This window comes from Anoplopoma fimbria, chromosome 13 (assembly GCF_027596085.1).
Source record: "Anoplopoma fimbria isolate UVic2021 breed Golden Eagle Sablefish chromosome 13, Afim_UVic_2022, whole genome shotgun sequence".
In the NCBI taxonomy this organism is placed as follows: domain Eukaryota; kingdom Metazoa; phylum Chordata; class Actinopteri; order Perciformes; family Anoplopomatidae; genus Anoplopoma; species Anoplopoma fimbria.
Genome location: NC_072461.1, coordinates 337892 through 355649, shown reverse-complemented (window position 1 = coordinate 355649; position 17758 = coordinate 337892). Strand labels below are relative to the sequence as shown.

Genomic DNA, 17758 nt, shown 5'->3' with positions numbered 1-17758 from the left:
CAAACTCTGTCACTGAAAAGTCCAGACTTTGGGATTTGAGTTTAAACGCTACTTAAGAGCATCAAATGTAGTAATCTGTTTGAGTCACTGCTGTTGCAATTTTGTAATCCCCCTCTGACAAAGAGAAACGAAACAATAATCTCTGACAGTGTTGTCACACTTTTAATGCTCGGAGCATTAAAGGTACACAGGACAAGTGTTAAATGAAATGTGCACCCCGATGGGAAGTTGTTCTCTCTATTTATACTTTGGCTCGGTCATCCCCCTCTGGTTGCTTCTTTTCATTAGTGACTTTCATATCTTTGTTGACCAGCCTTCTGATGACATCCAGGTGGGAAACAATTCCTTAGTTTAGGTAATCAGGCTAGGTTTCATTCAGTCAAAGCTTACATGATCAGATTCAGCATGATCAAACATAGGGGAATTTAACAGGGTTACATTGTGCATAATCTGAAGGATTTCCTTACACTCAATAATTACCATATAACCTCAGCGCATGTACTGAGGTCCTCCAATAATAACATTTGAGGGTCATCAGGTTTGGAATATACTTAGAATTGTTGAGCAAATGTCTTCATCGAGACTACTTACAGTGTTCAGTTTTGCCATAAAAGCTGAAAAATACTCGACTTTATGATAAATATGTAATAAATAACCATCAATGGAACATTCCGGGTTCTCGTCATCCAGCACTTAATGCGCTCTGTGTGAGAGAAGAGTTAATACTTGATGCACTCTGTGTGAGAGAAGAGTTAATACTTGATGCACTCTGTGTGAGAGAAGAGTTAATACTTGATGCACTCTGCATGTGGGACACACTAGACCATCCTGCGGTATCCACAAGGTGATTGTAGCCTTAATAGCCTTCATTCATTACAACTTCCACAGTAAAATAACCTTGGTCTATTATAAATCAGTACATTATCGCACTTCCAGATTGAAACTTGGATGGGAATGTACTTTTATTGTAAAAATTTTAACAGTTCTTATAATACAAAGTGTTTGGTTCACCATTTGGTCATTTAGACTGGTCCAAATAAAGGTCATATTGTAGATATTGAGCCTTTTTGTTAACAGTATAGAACAAAATTAAATGAATGTAGTTTCCCTACTAAACATGTGTATACTAGCTGTAACAACACTGTTCAAACAAGTGGCTCTTTAAGAACCAAGGCTCCTATAACGCTGAGTCATTATGTTACACTGCTGCTGTGGGCTTTGTGTTTCAGCCAATGGTAAGCCACACAGCGTGTTTTTATATATCATTTAAAAAACAGATATTTTGACCAACTGATAGTTCACAAAATTCAGATCTCTCTCTGATGTGTAAAAAGAAAAGTGGATTGACAGAGTATCCAGAAAAAGAAATGAACCAAAAAAAAAACAATTATTCAAAAGTAAGAAATATATCCTGTCTGTTATTTACGCTCTGCAATGGTTTTCAGCGGAGATGCGCCAGTTGTAAACATGTTTAATTTTCCACTTAAATCAATCATTTAAATCTCCTTTTGTTTTGTTTTTCTATTATTTTTATTCTAAAGAAAGCACATTGCGCTCCCAGCTCGAAAATAACTTATACCATTATTATTATTATAAGCATTATTAGTGTACTGAATCTCCGAGGCCGAATTGTACTTCAGAAGTTACTTTTTTCAAGTCTTTGAGATTTTATTTACAATACATATGATCAGTTGATAACATATGATGCAGTGTTCTTAATTAAATAATCAGGAAAAAATTGAAAGTAGTAAGAATGGGATTCACCTCGATCAAAAACAGCATTACATAAATGCTTATATGTTAATGAATCAGCAGAAATAACCCAATATATTAATAATTTGACTTTTTTTCTGCATAATGGGAACTGAGCCTATAAGAAATATTTGCTATCAATATTTATGAAGCTGCCACTTTTAGTTAAATAGCCTGTGGGTGTGAATATCACATATTCAACACGATATCTCTGTAGTAACAAACAGAAGTTAATGATAAGGAGACCAAACCTACTAATCTCTTCAAGAAGGACCATCGAGACAAGCAGGGCCGCGTCAGAGGAGACTCCAGCACGGGGACTTCTCATTGGCCGCCTCCAAACCAAGAGCCCGCCCTATTGCTGAGCATACGCGATATGATTGGTCCGTGTTCATCCTAGCCACGCCCTCCCCGCCGCCTACGTCACCCGGGAGCTCCAGTAAGTAGGGGTGATGTTGTGGTTGTCCACGCCGCCGCCGACGCCTCTCTGAGCGGGCTCTACCTCGTACAGGAGACGGAGGGGAGGGGTGAGAGAGAGTGAGAGAGAGGGTGAGAGAGTGAGAGAGTGAGAGAGAGAGTGAGAGCCCTCCACGCATGGAGCTGAGCCCGGGGGCCTCGCTGGACATGTCTCCGGAGGACGGAGAGGACTATGAGGACTATGAGAGCCTCGGGCAGCACGTCTCCGTGACCACGCACATGACCGCCGGAGCCGTGGCCGGCGTGCTGGAGCACACCGTCATGTACCCCGTGGACTCCGTCAAGGTCTGTGCTAACCTGACCCTAACCCTGACTAACCCTAACCCTGACCCAGACCAGCCGTGCTAACCTGCTAGCTGCTGGTAACCCGGGTAGCCTCGTTAGCTCGTCCACAGCACAACGTAAACTCGTGGAGCCGGTTACTGTAGGATAGACACCACGTGTTCCTGAGCAGCTCGTAACAGCTCCTCTGTGTGTGACTATGTAACTATTAACTATGTGACTATTAACGATTAACTGTTAACTGTTAACTGTTAACTTTATAACAACAAGCTGTCACCCTGTAACGCTGTCACAGTGTCACAGTGTCCTGTGTACCTGTGTACCTGTGTCTCTGTGTACCTGTGTACCTGTAATGTCTCCATGCTGTCCTGATACCAGGCTGTTGTTTTTAGGCCATAACATGTAAAGAGAGAAGTTATCCAGACTAACCCTGCTCCCACGTAGGGTAAGTGAAGGTCAAGTCCCTGATTGTGCTGTAAACATGTGTCCTTGGGCAAGACACTTAACCCCAAGTTGCTCCTGAAGGCCATCGGTGTGGACTGGATGATGAATGTTAGTTAGAGTCTGATGGTGGCACCTTGATGGTAGCCTGTCATCAGTGTGTGAATGGGTGAATGATATGTAACATACTACTGACTGTAAGTCGCTTTGGAGAAAAGCCTCTGCTAAATGACTCTAATGTAATGTAATGTAATGTAATGTAAAACTACCATGAGAATGACCTCCACTGTTATCCACTGTTAAAGATCAGTTCATTATCAGAAGTTAGAAAGCTGTACTTTCGTGGCCACTCATTGACCAATTAACCAATGTTAACTGTGTCCTTAACCAAAACTATTTTACAATTTCTCAATCTATTCACTAATATGATCAAGACCTTTTGTTGCACAGTATTTATTTATTGTATTAGACCTAATTTAATCCATTGTCATTGCTCCCAGTAAGTACCAATACAACCAAATGCACTATATTATCAAAGCAGTTATTATCAGTAGTAAAGTGCATGTACTTATAGCATATGTTTGTGCACGATATGAGCATATTCGTTTATTCATAGCAGATTTATATTCATTTGGAGGTCATTCTTGTTAAAACGTAATTCATACATTCATACCTAACGCTCAAATTACTGATGTGATGCTCTTTAAGCTTCCAGTTGTTGGACCAGCCTTGGTAATACAAAGACTAAACATAACCTAAACAGAGACGTCCTTCCTAACTTCAGCACTTTTCAAGTAATGCAAATCAAAAGAACAAATGTTGTTGATCAATAAGTGACATCTTGAGGTTAAAGCCTAATGTTGAAGTTAATGTTCGTGAACTAAATTAAATGAATGGCTAGTTTTTAGTGTTAAACATTTGGCTTGTGTTTGCAAAGCTGATCACAAAGTGTTGGTTTGAGTGAACTTTGTCCCTGCAATCCTCCTCTTCTGCTCAGCTATTGTTTTCTAACAATGTAGTGTTGTTTTGATGATTTGGTGTTCTGCGCAAAAATATTCTTGATGTGATAAAGACAACTTTATTAACATACTGCAAGAAAAAAAGTACATTATATCCTCTTTGTTTCAGTGTCATAGTCTTTCCAAATTAACCCATGAGCCTCTGTTACACAAACCACTGCTGTCATTTCCTCTTGAGGTTTCTCAGTTTACACAAACACCTTTCTGGCTGAAGTTGACAGAGAACATATTTTGAATTCATTCAAAATTGGAATCATTCATTTATTTCCTATTCGAGTTTAGTTGAGTAATGAATCTGAATCTCACATCAAGGTTTCAGTTTTATAAGACCTTGTTTAGTAGATACTTGAAACAAACTCCACTGAAACTTTCAACTTCATGTTTCAACCTCCCAGAAGTAAAAAAGGACTCAGGGAGTATCCTAACACAGGGAGGAGGATCTTATCACTGATTTGCACATTGAATCAGCCTCCCACAGTAAAGGGTGTGAATGCTGTTGCGCTTCTGTTGTGTTGATTAGTAAACTGCTGTAGATGTGTAATGTAATAGATGAGGGTGTTTCCTTTTTTAGTATTATGCTTAAATTATTTTGTTGGGTGGACAATGAAAAGATGACATATTTATATGCAGACAGTGCTCATGATTAATTTAACTGTAGGAAAAAGTTTTAAATGTTTATTTGCAAATAAATCATAAATACAGACAACATATTCCATTGATAACCTAAAGATGTTTCTAAAGTTAGACTTGAAACTGCTGGACTAATAGTTCACCACATTTTATCTTCTGTCTTAACAGTTCCTTAAAGTTTCATGTTAGACCACAGCTTTCTTCACACACTTAATGCTGTTATCTCAACGTTTTGATTCATTCTTTATTGCTACACTCTCTCTTGTTAGTGCAGTCCTTATGATCGTAGATTGTTTTACAAAAGTACGACATGTTTTCATTGGATGCACACAGATACTTGTTGCATTTGACAGACTTCACTTCATGGTTGATATAGCCAAGCTGTTTTTAAGGCCAATACTGTTATCAGTATTAGAGAGGTAAAAGTCTGATAAGGATATCGATGGGCCTGGACAAGAGTCATTTTGTGGTTGAGAATCATCGTTCTCTGGTATTCTGTGTCAATGCAAGAAGTAACTTGCTCTTTTTCACATCCTTTCACAGACCAACAAGTAGTATTGCCTTTTTTTAAACCATAAGAACATTTCCCCAAATTTTAACCAAGTTTTAGAGACCTTACTATAATTTATTTATCTGTTCATTTTTATGCACTTTGAGTATTAAACTTTTGGTTGCTATTTTAGGTCTTAAGTGCATGAGATTTATTTTATCATCAGGTATTCATATAGTTACACTATAAAAGGGCCCGGTCCTTTGATACAGTTTGAACTGCCTGTGCGTTACCCAGAATAATTTACCCTTCAGATTATCTTGAGAGCAAGCTGATATTGTAAGTAGTTCAACGGTTGTATCCATTCGTTGGAATGAATATTTAAAAATAAAATCACACTTTTTCCTCTGACCTTCAAAAGAACAATGTGATTTGTAGTGCATATATTCAGTCACGCAAACTTAAAATGTAAACTGTGCTACCAAGTTCTGTGTGCCCCAAGTACCAAAATCTTTATCAAACGGAAAGGAATTGATATCTTATTGTTAAGCCAAAGGAAGGAAACATGCTGAAGAAGATAGACGCGGCCTATCTCTTGAGCCAGCCCCAGATCTCTTTGCACATAAAAACATGCTTTGTGGTGTCCAGCTAACTTGGCACGGTTGAATCAAACAAAGAGCTGCCACAGCCTCCCACACCAGCCTTGGGAGAGACACGCATCGCCCAGTCAGGACCTCACTGCTGCCAAGTACACTTAATGTCAGAACAATGTGCCGGCATGGGGGGGAACAATACATCGATCATGGTTTAGCCTACAGGTGCGCACTTTAAAGCCACTTAGAGTCACATTCATGCAGAGACTAGGCTTTAGATCTTTAGCAAATGGTAAACAATGCTTTAAAAATCTCTTTATTTTTTTCAGACGAGGATGCAGAGCCTGCAGCCAGATCCAAATGCACAGTACAGGGGTGTGTATCAGGCTCTGAAAAGGATCATCCAGACCGAGGGGCTCTTCAGACCGCTGAGGGGCCTCAACATCACCATGTTGGGAGCGGGGCCCGCACATGCGCTCTACTTTGCCTGCTATGAACGGGTCAAACGTTCACTTAGTGACGTCATTCAGAGCGGAGGAAACAGCCATTTAGCCAATGGTACAAGTTCCGACATCTCGACACAGATCACTTGATCGTCATACTAACAGATTTCACACCAGGCCCGGAGGAGTGTAGTTAGGATTCATCATTTTAATGCCACATCTTGTTTACATAGGGAGGTGTAAAGCCATTTGTGAAATATCAAAAATCCAAACATGCTATCTGGGATATGCAGTGTATTTTAGCATTAATACAGCATGAAAAATGTGTTAATCACACCGAACTCTATTAAATTTTTTTAATATTATTTAAATTCTTGTAAACTAAACTCATTAACTTTGACCTGACGAGATATGTTAATTTACTTACAGGTTTGGCGGGAAGTGTGGCCACTGTTCTCCATGATGCAATCATGAACCCAGCAGAAGGTAAGAATAGAAAACTTTTAATAGAAAAAGTTGATTCATTTCTATGATTTCATTATTGTCAACAAGTCCCATGAAAAGAACAAAACCTTCAATGAATGAAACAAGTATTATCTGTGTTTCCAATACCCCATAGACTGTATTCCTCTTTAAGATAGAGCTCCATTGTTGTCCAAAAGACACAATCAGCCACATATTTGCACCGGAAGACATGTTCTTCACTACAATCTGCGTATACACTAGTTTTAGTTTTTTTTGTAAATCCCACGTACAGTACACCGCTGCAGTAAATACACACTAGAGCAACAAAATGTGGATTAATCCTCAGCAGAAAATTGTCAACAGCAATCGCAATTTTCCTATTTGAATTGAGTAAAACATTGTGCAGCTTTTTAAGAAAATGATATGATTTCAGCATTAATAAATAAGCTTGGGTTTGGTAACCACAGACAGGAGAGGTCACACAGACAAACGGATCCATTGTTGGGTTTGTTTTCATGGGACATGTTAACAGGAATAAAAAAATAAAATAATCCTAGCCATATCCTTTAAAACAGCAGATCTGAACACTGTTCTCGGACTGTACTGGTCAGCACAATATAATTCATTAGTTGATTAAATTGGTTGTAATTTGCTAATTCGATAATCCTTAGGCTCCCTCAAAAACCCCTTGTCCACTTGCAGAGTAAAGTTTGTTCTTTCATCTCTTCTTGTTTCACACACTTGTCAGGTATAATGATGCAAAGTGTAAAGTTGTATAGAATTCATATGAAATGTACGTGATAAATCATGCTAACACGGTTACTTGTGTCTCTCCATGGCTCAGTGGTAAAGCAGAGGATGCAAATGTACAACTCGCCATATCGAGGACTTTTAGACTGCCTCCAAACAGTAACGCGTACTGAGGGTTTGGGAGCCTTTTACCGCAGCTACAGCACCCAGCTGACCATGAACATCCCTTTCCAGGCCGTTCACTTCATCACATACGAGCTGATGCAGGAACAGTTGAACCCTCACAGACATTACCACCCTGGCAGCCACATAGTGTCGGGAGCAGCAGCAGGAGCCATTTCAGCAGCAATAACCACTCCACTTGACGTTTGTAAAACTCTGCTCAACACACAAGAGAACGTAGCGCTCAACTCCATGAATATCAGCGGACACTTATCGGGAATGGCCAACGCCTTCAGGACAGTGTACCGGCTCGGTGGTCTAGCGGCCTTTTTCAAAGGGGCCCAAGCTCGGGTTATATACCAGATGCCCTCCACTGCCATCGCCTGGTCAGTGTACGAGTTCTTTAAGTACTTCCTGACAAAGCAGCGCATTGAACAGGAGGCACGACAGAGGCCGATGTGACGGAAACCACACCACTACTGAAGCTGATTGAAGAAGACTGCAACCTGAAACTGTGTGAGCTCAGTGTGCGCTGTTTAAGGAAATAACATCAGTTATTGTCTCACAGGGAAGTTGTTACAGGGAGTGGCAGACAATGGCTTTCCTTATTGTTCACTCACCTAAATCTGTGTGTTTTCAACTTAAGGTGTTGCACAACCAGGATTATGCAACAGAGATCCACGTGAAAAGAGTCTAACGGTCGTCGTCTTCTTCCTCTTCCGCCCAACAATCGCATGGACCACAACTCTCCAAACTCTTTTTTTTTTATTTTTCTACATGATGAGGCTGTAGAATTAAGTTTTCTTGAATGATGTTTATAGTTCTAAAAGTTGGAACTTTTAATTTATTTTGTTAGCTTTTAGAGGCTTATATTTTAAGGATGTGGAGGAAACACAATGCTGTTTGTTTGTTTATTTCATTGTGTATTTATAAAAAGAAAAGACATCACAACACATTCCTCATTTTCAGTCCAGCAGATGGAACATTGCGCTTTCCAAGTGTCTCATTAACATTAAACACTGCTTCACCCTTTTTTCTTTTTGCCCTAGAAAATCTTCATTTCCATGTTTCTTTTTTCTTTGGTCTTTTTTGCAAAGAATGTTTTATTCTGATATAAGGTTAAGTCTTATAGCAGATCTTTATGTCATAACTGAGGTCAAGTTTAACTTGCTTAACTGAAACTTTTTTTTTTTGTCTGCACCACACTCTGCAGCACTTCTATTTTTGTACAGCATTTTGAAAAATACCATATTTTCCTACTGATAGACCCTGTTTCTCTCTCAGTATCAAGGTGTGTAGGCAGTAATGGTCCAGTTATTTGCCTTGTAAAACTAAACATTGCTCCTGAATCATGCACAATTAAAGTCCCATTTAAAGAATCATACCTGTTGTAGAAAGAAGGCAGCTTGTTTATATGTATTCAGGCGAGGGTGAGTGAGACTGTATCTAAGAAGATATAGTCTCATCTTGATCAAACAATGCTGTTACTTGGGATGTTGTCCATTTCTCAACTTTGATGTGCATTTGTACTGTTTTTTTTTTTTTTAATGTGTGTCATATTGACCTTGAACCTAAAGGTTGTAGATTACATATTAACTATTGTTTAAAGTATGACTGAAACTTCAAAGTGCAGACTTTCTGTTACATTGTAACTTTTATTTTATTTTGAATCTGGGTGATCTCTTTGTTACCATGAGACCAGTAACAGTCTGATCGGCTGGTGAGCAGGCAATGCTATTTCATTTATTGTCACTCATCCTGTTGAAGTTTCACATTTCCTGTGCACTCTCTGCTCTCGCCAACCTCTTGAATATTTTCCATTCGGCAGTCGAGACATTCCTCCAGATATTGATGTAATCAAGCAAGCAGTTAGATTTATTTGTTTTTAATCATGGAGATTTTTGTTTTCCTTTGCTGAAGTTCAGAGTTCGTCAGATTCCAGTGGTCTCACACACCCTCAACAGATTATTTGTGCTTGTAGAGTGGGGTGATGTTACTATACCAAAGACACGCATTGTATTCTATGCATCTTACTTTTAACCTGTAATTGCAATGCTATTTGCCTGCCTGTGTGAACTGTCAAGCCACCTTTTTGCCCCATAGTTTCCAACCAGAGTCGTGTTCAATTGCTTAATCACTTGAATTCTAAATCCTGTAGAGGCTTATTGTCAGAAAGGTATTTTCCATTTTCCCCTTCAACATTTTTCATTGACTCAGCTGAAAAGTGAAAATTGTATGTTATTTTTTTGAAGGTTTTCAAATATGTTTGGAAAATGACATAGTGACTTATTTGTTTTTTTTACTTTGTTTTTAGACTGACTACTTGTTTAAAATTCAGACGCACAAGTGATATGGATCTCACATAAATACATAAACTGTTCCAGCTTGAATATAAAAGTGGCTCAATTAGCATAGATTCATGATATGTTTTTCTAATCGAGTTAAGTGAGTGTGTTGCCCATTTTGTTCTGTTAGGTGTACTGACAAAACTCCACTCCTGATATTAAGTAAATTATATGATTAAAAAAAAGTAGAATGAAGCCATTCAGATTAGTTTTTAGATTTATTGCAATCAGCACTCTTCCCCCATCATATCTTTATATATTTGGGATGTTAATTAATAATGGTGAATCATAATTCCCAAATAGTGTTGCGACACTTGTGTCCGAGTTCTTTAAACGTATCAAAGTAGTGTTTCTAATGGATGCTTACATTTTAAAGGAGGAAGGAAATATTCTATATGGTGATTTTCATAATGTAAATAGTTTAAGTACGCACAAATGATTGAAATAAGAGCTGGGGGGGGTTTGTGAGATGGCCATCTCCAGAACAGGAATGCTGGGAAGTATGACCATGCAAATATGAAATGATTGTGATAATGCTGCTACAGTATGTAACACTGGAGCTGAAATAAACATGCAAGTGAGGAATGCTGTGTTTGTGTGTGTTTTGTCTCTGAACTAAATCAGTATTTGCTAGGGTATTCCAAGTCCTGTCTCGGAGTGTTTTAAATGCTGCTGCTTTGTTTGTATTCTTTCTGCAAGAAAATACAATAGTTAATGGGGCTTTAGTTGAAATGACCTTCTTTCCAGTACTACTATATTTCAACCTGAACAAGAAACCTGAGATAACACTGACTGTCTAACTGCTGTTGAGATAAATCTGTCCTTATAACAACTAAAAGAGAGTTTAAATTAGTACTAAATCCAAAAGAGTAAAAGCCTTTAACATGAATGTAGGTATGACCTTTCCCTTTCTGCCTGCGCTGATTATCTTGCGGCACCTGTTTAGGCCTCCACCAAGGTTAGAAACACGTCAACACATTTGTCACTCATTCATACATTCCACCCGCTGCTGATGCAATAAGTCTCCACACACCTGGCTCTTCTTTTGTAGATATATTTGTTTGTTTAAACACTTAACTTGGCTTTTCTCCCCTCCTTGTCACATTCATTGAGCCAGTTTGTGACAAATGATTAGAGGTTCCTAATGAAGACACATTTTTAGGTAAAATTTTTAGAAATATGAACCATCAACCTACATTTTCTCGAGGGGGACATTGTCTACCTGGTGTTTTGCAAGAACTATTGTTTAATCCATTATCCAGAGTCATTGGTACACTTTGAACTTTGAGTTTATGGGAAAGAGAAGTCGTAGATTCATTCTTTCAATGTAGTTTTCAGTAGCACCACAAGCCAAAATCCATTCAACTCAATGGCACTTGGGAGGACATAGACATCACAAAGACAAATGTCTCAAAACCAAAACTATCTGCATAGCTTTTAAGAGAAAAAAAAAATGTGTTTGAAATGTGTGTTAAAAGTAGGGTCTGTATCCTGCAGGAGTTGCATAGCTCCAGCAGAGGGCGATGTAGTATCATGTTTAGGTTGTCAGCACAGTCACATGGGTAACAATCCTCACAGGTAGAGATGATAATGACTTGTGATTTTACTGTGTTTGGATACACTTGCTGATGTCATAATCAGTCCAGCACTGTTGCACTCGTATAATTACCGATGGTCACAAAATACCAATGTGAATATCACATTGCATAAAAAGCACAGATGCATAAACTTAACATTTTTGCATGTCCTCATTTGTCTCGTATTGTTCACAGTGGTAATTATAAGAGTTTAATTTATTCTGCTGTTTACATAAAGGTGAATGCTCTATTTCACACGTGTGTCCTTCATGTAAAGACACAAAAACAAGGCAGATCTGATCGTTTACTGAGATGGAGACGGTACAGAGCTTTATTTCAAACCAGCATGCCTCAGAACACGTACACTTGTGCTGTGAGGTTGTTTTCCACGATGTGTTTAGTTTTCGCCCTTGCCAGTGAGCAGGTTGTTTATCTGAAGCGCACAATGAACGCCCCCCTCGGCCCATGTCTTCTCCTCTTGTCATACTGTTCTCTAATCATTTTATCTGAAGTAAACTGTCCCACTACTTGATATCTTTATCCCACAGATAAGAACACTGGAACATTACTCTTCTCTCTCTGTCTGCAAGTCTTCCTCCTACTTCTCTCTCACACACACACACACACACACACACACACACACACACACACACACACACACACACACACACACACACACACACACACACACACACACACACACACACACACACACACACACTGCTGCTGGGAGAAGAAAGGCAGCTGCTCTACTGGTACCGTAACATGAGGGATCCAGTTACACTATCCAAGGAAGTTTACGAGTGTTCCCATGTGAAAAGATCAGGGCTGTTTTAAACCTCCTTATCAACTCCAACAAATTTGTCAGACAGTCACGGCATATTGGAGCAGTGACAAAGACTGTCTTTGTGGTCGGGGTTTGGTTTTTCTCCTCATCTGTTAGGAAGATCTGCTTGTTTTTCAAAGCATCATTGGCCACCTTGAAGAGCACGATGATGGCTACACACCACACTGCACCTCGCAATCAGATCCCTAAAAACAAAAAAAGATCAACTCTTGAGAACCGAGACTTAAAACTGTGTTTCTTGGCATCTACCTGCTTTATTCCTATATCCAAGAAAATCTTATGTAGGCAGACTGGCAAAACCTATCATCAAAGTATAGAGGAGATAAGGCAGTAATGCTATACACTCCTCCTCGCTGCTTTTCATCATTTACTTGCCAAATCCAGTTAATCCAGGTGGTGCACAGACAGATTTAGAGGCACCCCCTGAACCAGAGAGAGAAACAGACAAGAGGATGTTGTTTTTAAGTCTTCTGTGTTTGTGAATCAATGTACCGTGTCTAGTTGAGCCTGTGGAAGTGCAGGTTTTACAATGGCAAGTGCAAAATATAATAGTTCTCCTAACCTTCAGCTTCACCCTTCAACAAGCTCCTTTATCTGATGAGCGTGTTCGTGGAAGTCCTGAGACACTGAGAGACGCTGAGAGATACTGTCAGATGTTCAATGCCGTCAAAACAGATGCTATCTGCCCTCTTCATGTCTAATTACCTGTTTACTCCAAGGGCCTAGAATGAATGGTGCTGTTGATAAGACCTCACTTTAGTTTAGAGGAAACCATTAAGATTAGTTTTTACATTCAAAGAAACGCAATAATATGTTCAACTTTCTGCTCATTTGAATAGTATAGTACAATTTAGGCTCATTTAGGCTCTATTTCTAGATTCGAAAATTGAGTTGATGAAAACTCTCCACAGAGAGATTTAGGAGGATAACAGAACCGACGCTTACAGTAAGGAATATAAAAACAAGGTCATGATACTTGTTGCCGTAGGTATAAGACTAATCCCCATGAGGGCAGCAACTTCACAAAGTCAGACAGGTTACTGGCGTGAGATATCTTAAGTCTCCTTCTATCAATTCCATCAGTCCTCTGCTCACACTTTGGTTGTGTCACCACAAACTTACCCCCCTTAAATATGTGAAGCCCTGAATCCTGAATGCCATCTTATCAGCACTGTACTCAAACAACCCAGAATACTAACCTGCATGAAGCTATTTTCATTTGCTCGGCCACATTGTTGCTATTCAGCTTTTATATAGATAGTTCTAGGAAACTCACACATTACAGTAGAGGACAACCCTTCTTTTAGGAAATGATAGAAATCTCTTGTGAAAGTATTTTACAGCCTCGTGTTTGTTCAAAGAGGCGCACTTGACAATTTAGTTAGTATTTCAGCAATTCTCACCATACATATTCGAGATACTGTGAAGGCATCAAATGTAAAATATGGGTCAGAATAAATAGAGATGTAATGGGAATGGATTTTAAGCTGTCAGATGGCGGCATAGTGTGAGGCATGACTTACAGTGAAGAGTACCCGGAACATGTAAATAACTTAACTGCTATACACACAATGACTGGCGCTCAAACTCCATTGAGCCTGAAGGTTCAGCCCTGTGATGAAGCAGGCAGCGACCTCCTCTGTGGAGGGCAACATTCTATATTCAAGGCATGGATAATATCAGAACACTGTAAGATAAAGTGCATCTACCTGAGTATCTATCTGTGGCAGGACAGCTCAAAGACATACCCTGCCTCATTCTGTCACACACCTGCAGGTGGTTGAAAGACGTCCTTAAAGCTGTTGGCTAAATTGCCATGGGACCAGATTATACAGATGTTCAACCGCCATAAGTAGAGAGCCCATGGGAGCAGTAAGGAACCCAGCATTATTCATATTGATTATTATTTTAAAGCAATAAGTTTTACATTCAAACATTTGGCCCAAGAAAACCTTCACGAATAACCACGACTGTCCACTGAATATTTTACCACAATGTCAGATGGCATTCCTATTTCTTATTTCCATCACTTTCTCTCGCACTCTGTATGTCCCACAACGGTAATCATGCTAACAAACAGGTTTTGTTACAATGATAATTAGTATCACATTCATTATCGGGCATCTTCTTCTACAGTCTTTGATAAATACTCACTTTAACAAAACTATAAACTTGCCTTTAACCTTTAGATTCAATATTGTCGGAAGGTTATGATGGTTATTCTTGTGCGTTCCTACAGTGCAGTACTGTTTACTTTCTGTGATTGTGCCTGTATACTGTATGTTCTTTTTGAATCACAATTTTGGTATTTCATATCTTTTCCCATCTGTTCATATTGTCTTTGACTGAAACCGCTATAATCTTTCTATAAACTAATCTGTTCGGGATTTTTATTTGAAGACCATACAGTAGCGTTTCTCATGATGTCAGTTTATCTCCATGTAATCAGGTCACGAGCTCTTTAAAGGAATCAGATCTCATTCTCTGGCCCTCATTTACTATATCACCCTCATCTCTGTCTGGTCTTATCTTCTTGTGTAGATGTGCTGTATTATCAGAGCTTAACTCCACATAGATGCTTTAAATGTCTCCAGTATGAATCACTCACATTGTCAGTATTATAGTATTACCGTCCACGCCCAGCTGTTTCACAGTTACTTACAAATAATTGTCCCATACATAGATTGTTCCAAATCCCCAAAACATTTGATACACTGGTATTATCATTTAGAAATACAAGAATTATTAAAGTTTGCTGAAAACTAGTTGTTGTCTATAACTAAAGTACTCTACTGTGGCGTAGTGGAGAGCAAGGTAGTTCTCCATTCAGAGGGTCGGTGGTTCGATACCCGGCTTCGATGTGTCCTTGGGCAAGACACTTAACCCCAAGTTGCTCCTGAAGGCCATCGGTGTGGACTGGATGATGAATGTTAGTTAGAGTCTGATGGTGGCACCTTGATGGTAGCCTGTCATCAGTGTGTGAATGGGTGAATGATATGTAACATACTACTGACTGTAAGTCGCTTTGGAGAAAAGCGTCTGCTAAATGACTGTAATGTAATGTACTGTACTGTTTGACACACTTCTTAAATAAAAGTTAAATGTAACTTCAATGATTTGATAATGAATAAATCAACAGTGCTGCAATTGACATCAGTGATCAAATGTTTAATTGTGCAAACCCACATCATGTCCGTTAACACGAGACACGTGATTTTGTCTTAAAATCATTTTTCTTAAAGCTTACAAATTACAGAATGTGTATGAACAAATTCACTTAATATGGCACACTGATACTGATACTAAATTAAAATAGGTTAAAAATCAATGCAAAATAACAAATAATCAACTTTCATAGTGAACATAGAGCCTAAATATCAGGGATACCAACAGTTTATGATTATAAATCATAGCTTCATTCATCATTTCATTTTCACCATAACGTGGGCCCCCAGGGGCCCCTGTAGTCCCACATATAGGGTCTGTATTGGTAAGCTTTGCAGAAGGAGGTGATAAGTGATGATCGGACCAGCTCGTCTCTCAGAACCAGTCCCTCTGCTTTGTACACGTCCTTACAGAACTCTGATGTTTGCTGCTTTCGTTTCGTCTTGTACCTCCGGTTCTGAAACCAGATTTTCACTTGGGTCTCAGTCAGTCTTAAGGTGTTTGCCAGGTGAGCCCTCTCTGGGGCAGACAGGTATTTCTGGTGGTTAAATTTCTTCTCCAGTTCAAGCACTTGGAGGTGTGTAAACGCAGCTCTGGAGCGCTTCTGTTTCCCCAGGGAGGATAAACTGCTGGACTCTGAGGTGCTGGGACAGGATGTGTCCAAGGACCCTGTAAAGCACAGATGGGATCAAGTCATCAAGGGTGAAAAAGAATCTGTAACAGTCAGCTTTGTCTACGTGTGGAGGCTGTGGAGAGGTTCATGATCATCATAAAGGTAAACAGCCATCACTATGAATAACAATTATTTCCCTTAAAACTTAGTTTTTTTTTATATTGCCACAACTTGATGATACAGACCTATTGTTTTTCTCAAACAGATTTATGCCAACTTTTAAAACATTGTTCTGTGAATCAAAGTCGTCTATCCATTACATTCCTGCTGTTGAAAGCCTGCAGGATCTCACCTGTCTGCAATTCAAATCCTGTCCCCTGAGGCTCGAGTTGCTCTGACAGCTTTTCAGATCCTTCTCTCCACTGTGAACATCTTTCCATCTTCTGTGAACAGCATTTGCCATCAAGTATTGTGCCATCCTTAATGGAGAGGATGTCCTCTATGAGGAAGGAGGTCAGAGGTTTGACTGTGTCAGACATTTCCATACAGTAATCCACAAATCAGAGGCCCCTCAGTGGCAGAGGGCTACAGCGGGGGGACGTCGTTGGAGCAGTGTGTCTCCTCACACACTCACCGGGTCTGAATTTATACAAGAACAGGGGCGGGTTTACTCCGACTGCACCGGCAAGTGAAGGAGGCGGGCCAACTACTGCAGCCAACTATTTCAGTAACTTTCATTTGTGTGCCTGTTCAGATTAACTTGAGGGGAATACCTGAGATCAAACAATAATAATGTTTTATCTAAAATAAGTATTGCACTTTTTCACCTGATGGGTTTCAATGATTCTAATTAAAACAAATTTCACAATTTATGTACTTTATTCTATACAATATGCACATTTTGTCATATAAATGATTATGGTCCTTTTTTTGTGAAGACTGTATCATTACACTTAGTTGTCAGTTCATAAAGTAGAAACTCCTCTCTGTATAAATGAATATCACAAGTGTATTTATACTATTTTTTTATGTATATTGTAGTTTAATCCCATATTTTGTATGAGCTACTTACATATTATCTGGGCTTAATTAACTTTACAACATTAACAAATGAGCAAATAAACTTGTATCAGATACGTAAATAATATGTTCATGGAGAAAAATTGCATTGCAAACATTTGAAGAGCTCTTCTTTTTACATGTGTGTCCAGGCAATAATATTAGAGGAATATAAAGTGGATAATCTCTCTCAAATTGAATGTTTTAGTAATTAATTGGATATGTGTCCCTGGTGTCTGCGGCTGCTGGGACTGCGTTGGAGGAGGGAGAGCTGGTCAGAGTGGGTGGTCGGTCCTACTGGGGCACTAATGACTTCGACACATTTAGGCCGGCTCCTGAATCAGACTCGGCCGTTACTCGTTGGCTGTTTATTTGTTGTTCTCCGTGGTTCAGCGTGACTTTCTCTGCGAGAATGAGACGTTTACTAGCAGTGTTTGCGTTCCTCTGGGAGTTCATGCTTCATTTGGAAATGCATGAATGTAGGTATGGTAAACATGATCCTCTCCGTGGCCCCTGGCCCTGCTGACTCCCACAGCTTCCTGGGCACCAACCACACACCAAGCAGTCCAAATGTCACGTTAATGACGGCTTGTATTATCACTGCTTTAATTTATTAGAGTGAAACAATTCAACTTCCTGTTATCACAT

General features: G+C 39.3%; 2 protein-coding genes across 2 annotated transcripts; one reads left to right on the top strand and one right to left on the bottom strand.

Annotated features, from left to right (window-relative positions):
- Positions 1–2236: 2236 nt before the first annotated feature.
- On the top strand, positions 2237–10428 carry slc25a37 (solute carrier family 25 member 37). The gene is made up of 4 exons (XM_054611552.1): positions 2237–2514; positions 6014–6242; positions 6557–6613; positions 7437–10428. The coding sequence occupies exons 1-4, from the start codon at positions 2347–2349 to the stop codon at positions 7964–7966; spliced, it is 984 nt and encodes a 327-aa protein (XP_054467527.1). The 5' UTR covers positions 2237–2346; the 3' UTR covers positions 7967–10428.
- Positions 10429–15706: 5278 nt separating this feature from the next.
- nkx3-1 (NK3 homeobox 1) lies at positions 15707–16596 on the bottom strand. Its single transcript, XM_054611670.1, has 2 exons — positions 16404–16596; positions 15707–16107 (listed from the first exon to the last, which is right to left on the bottom strand). Exons 1-2 carry the CDS (start codon positions 16594–16596, stop codon positions 15707–15709), a joined length of 594 nt encoding a protein of 197 aa, XP_054467645.1.
- Positions 16597–17758: the final 1162 nt, after the last annotated feature.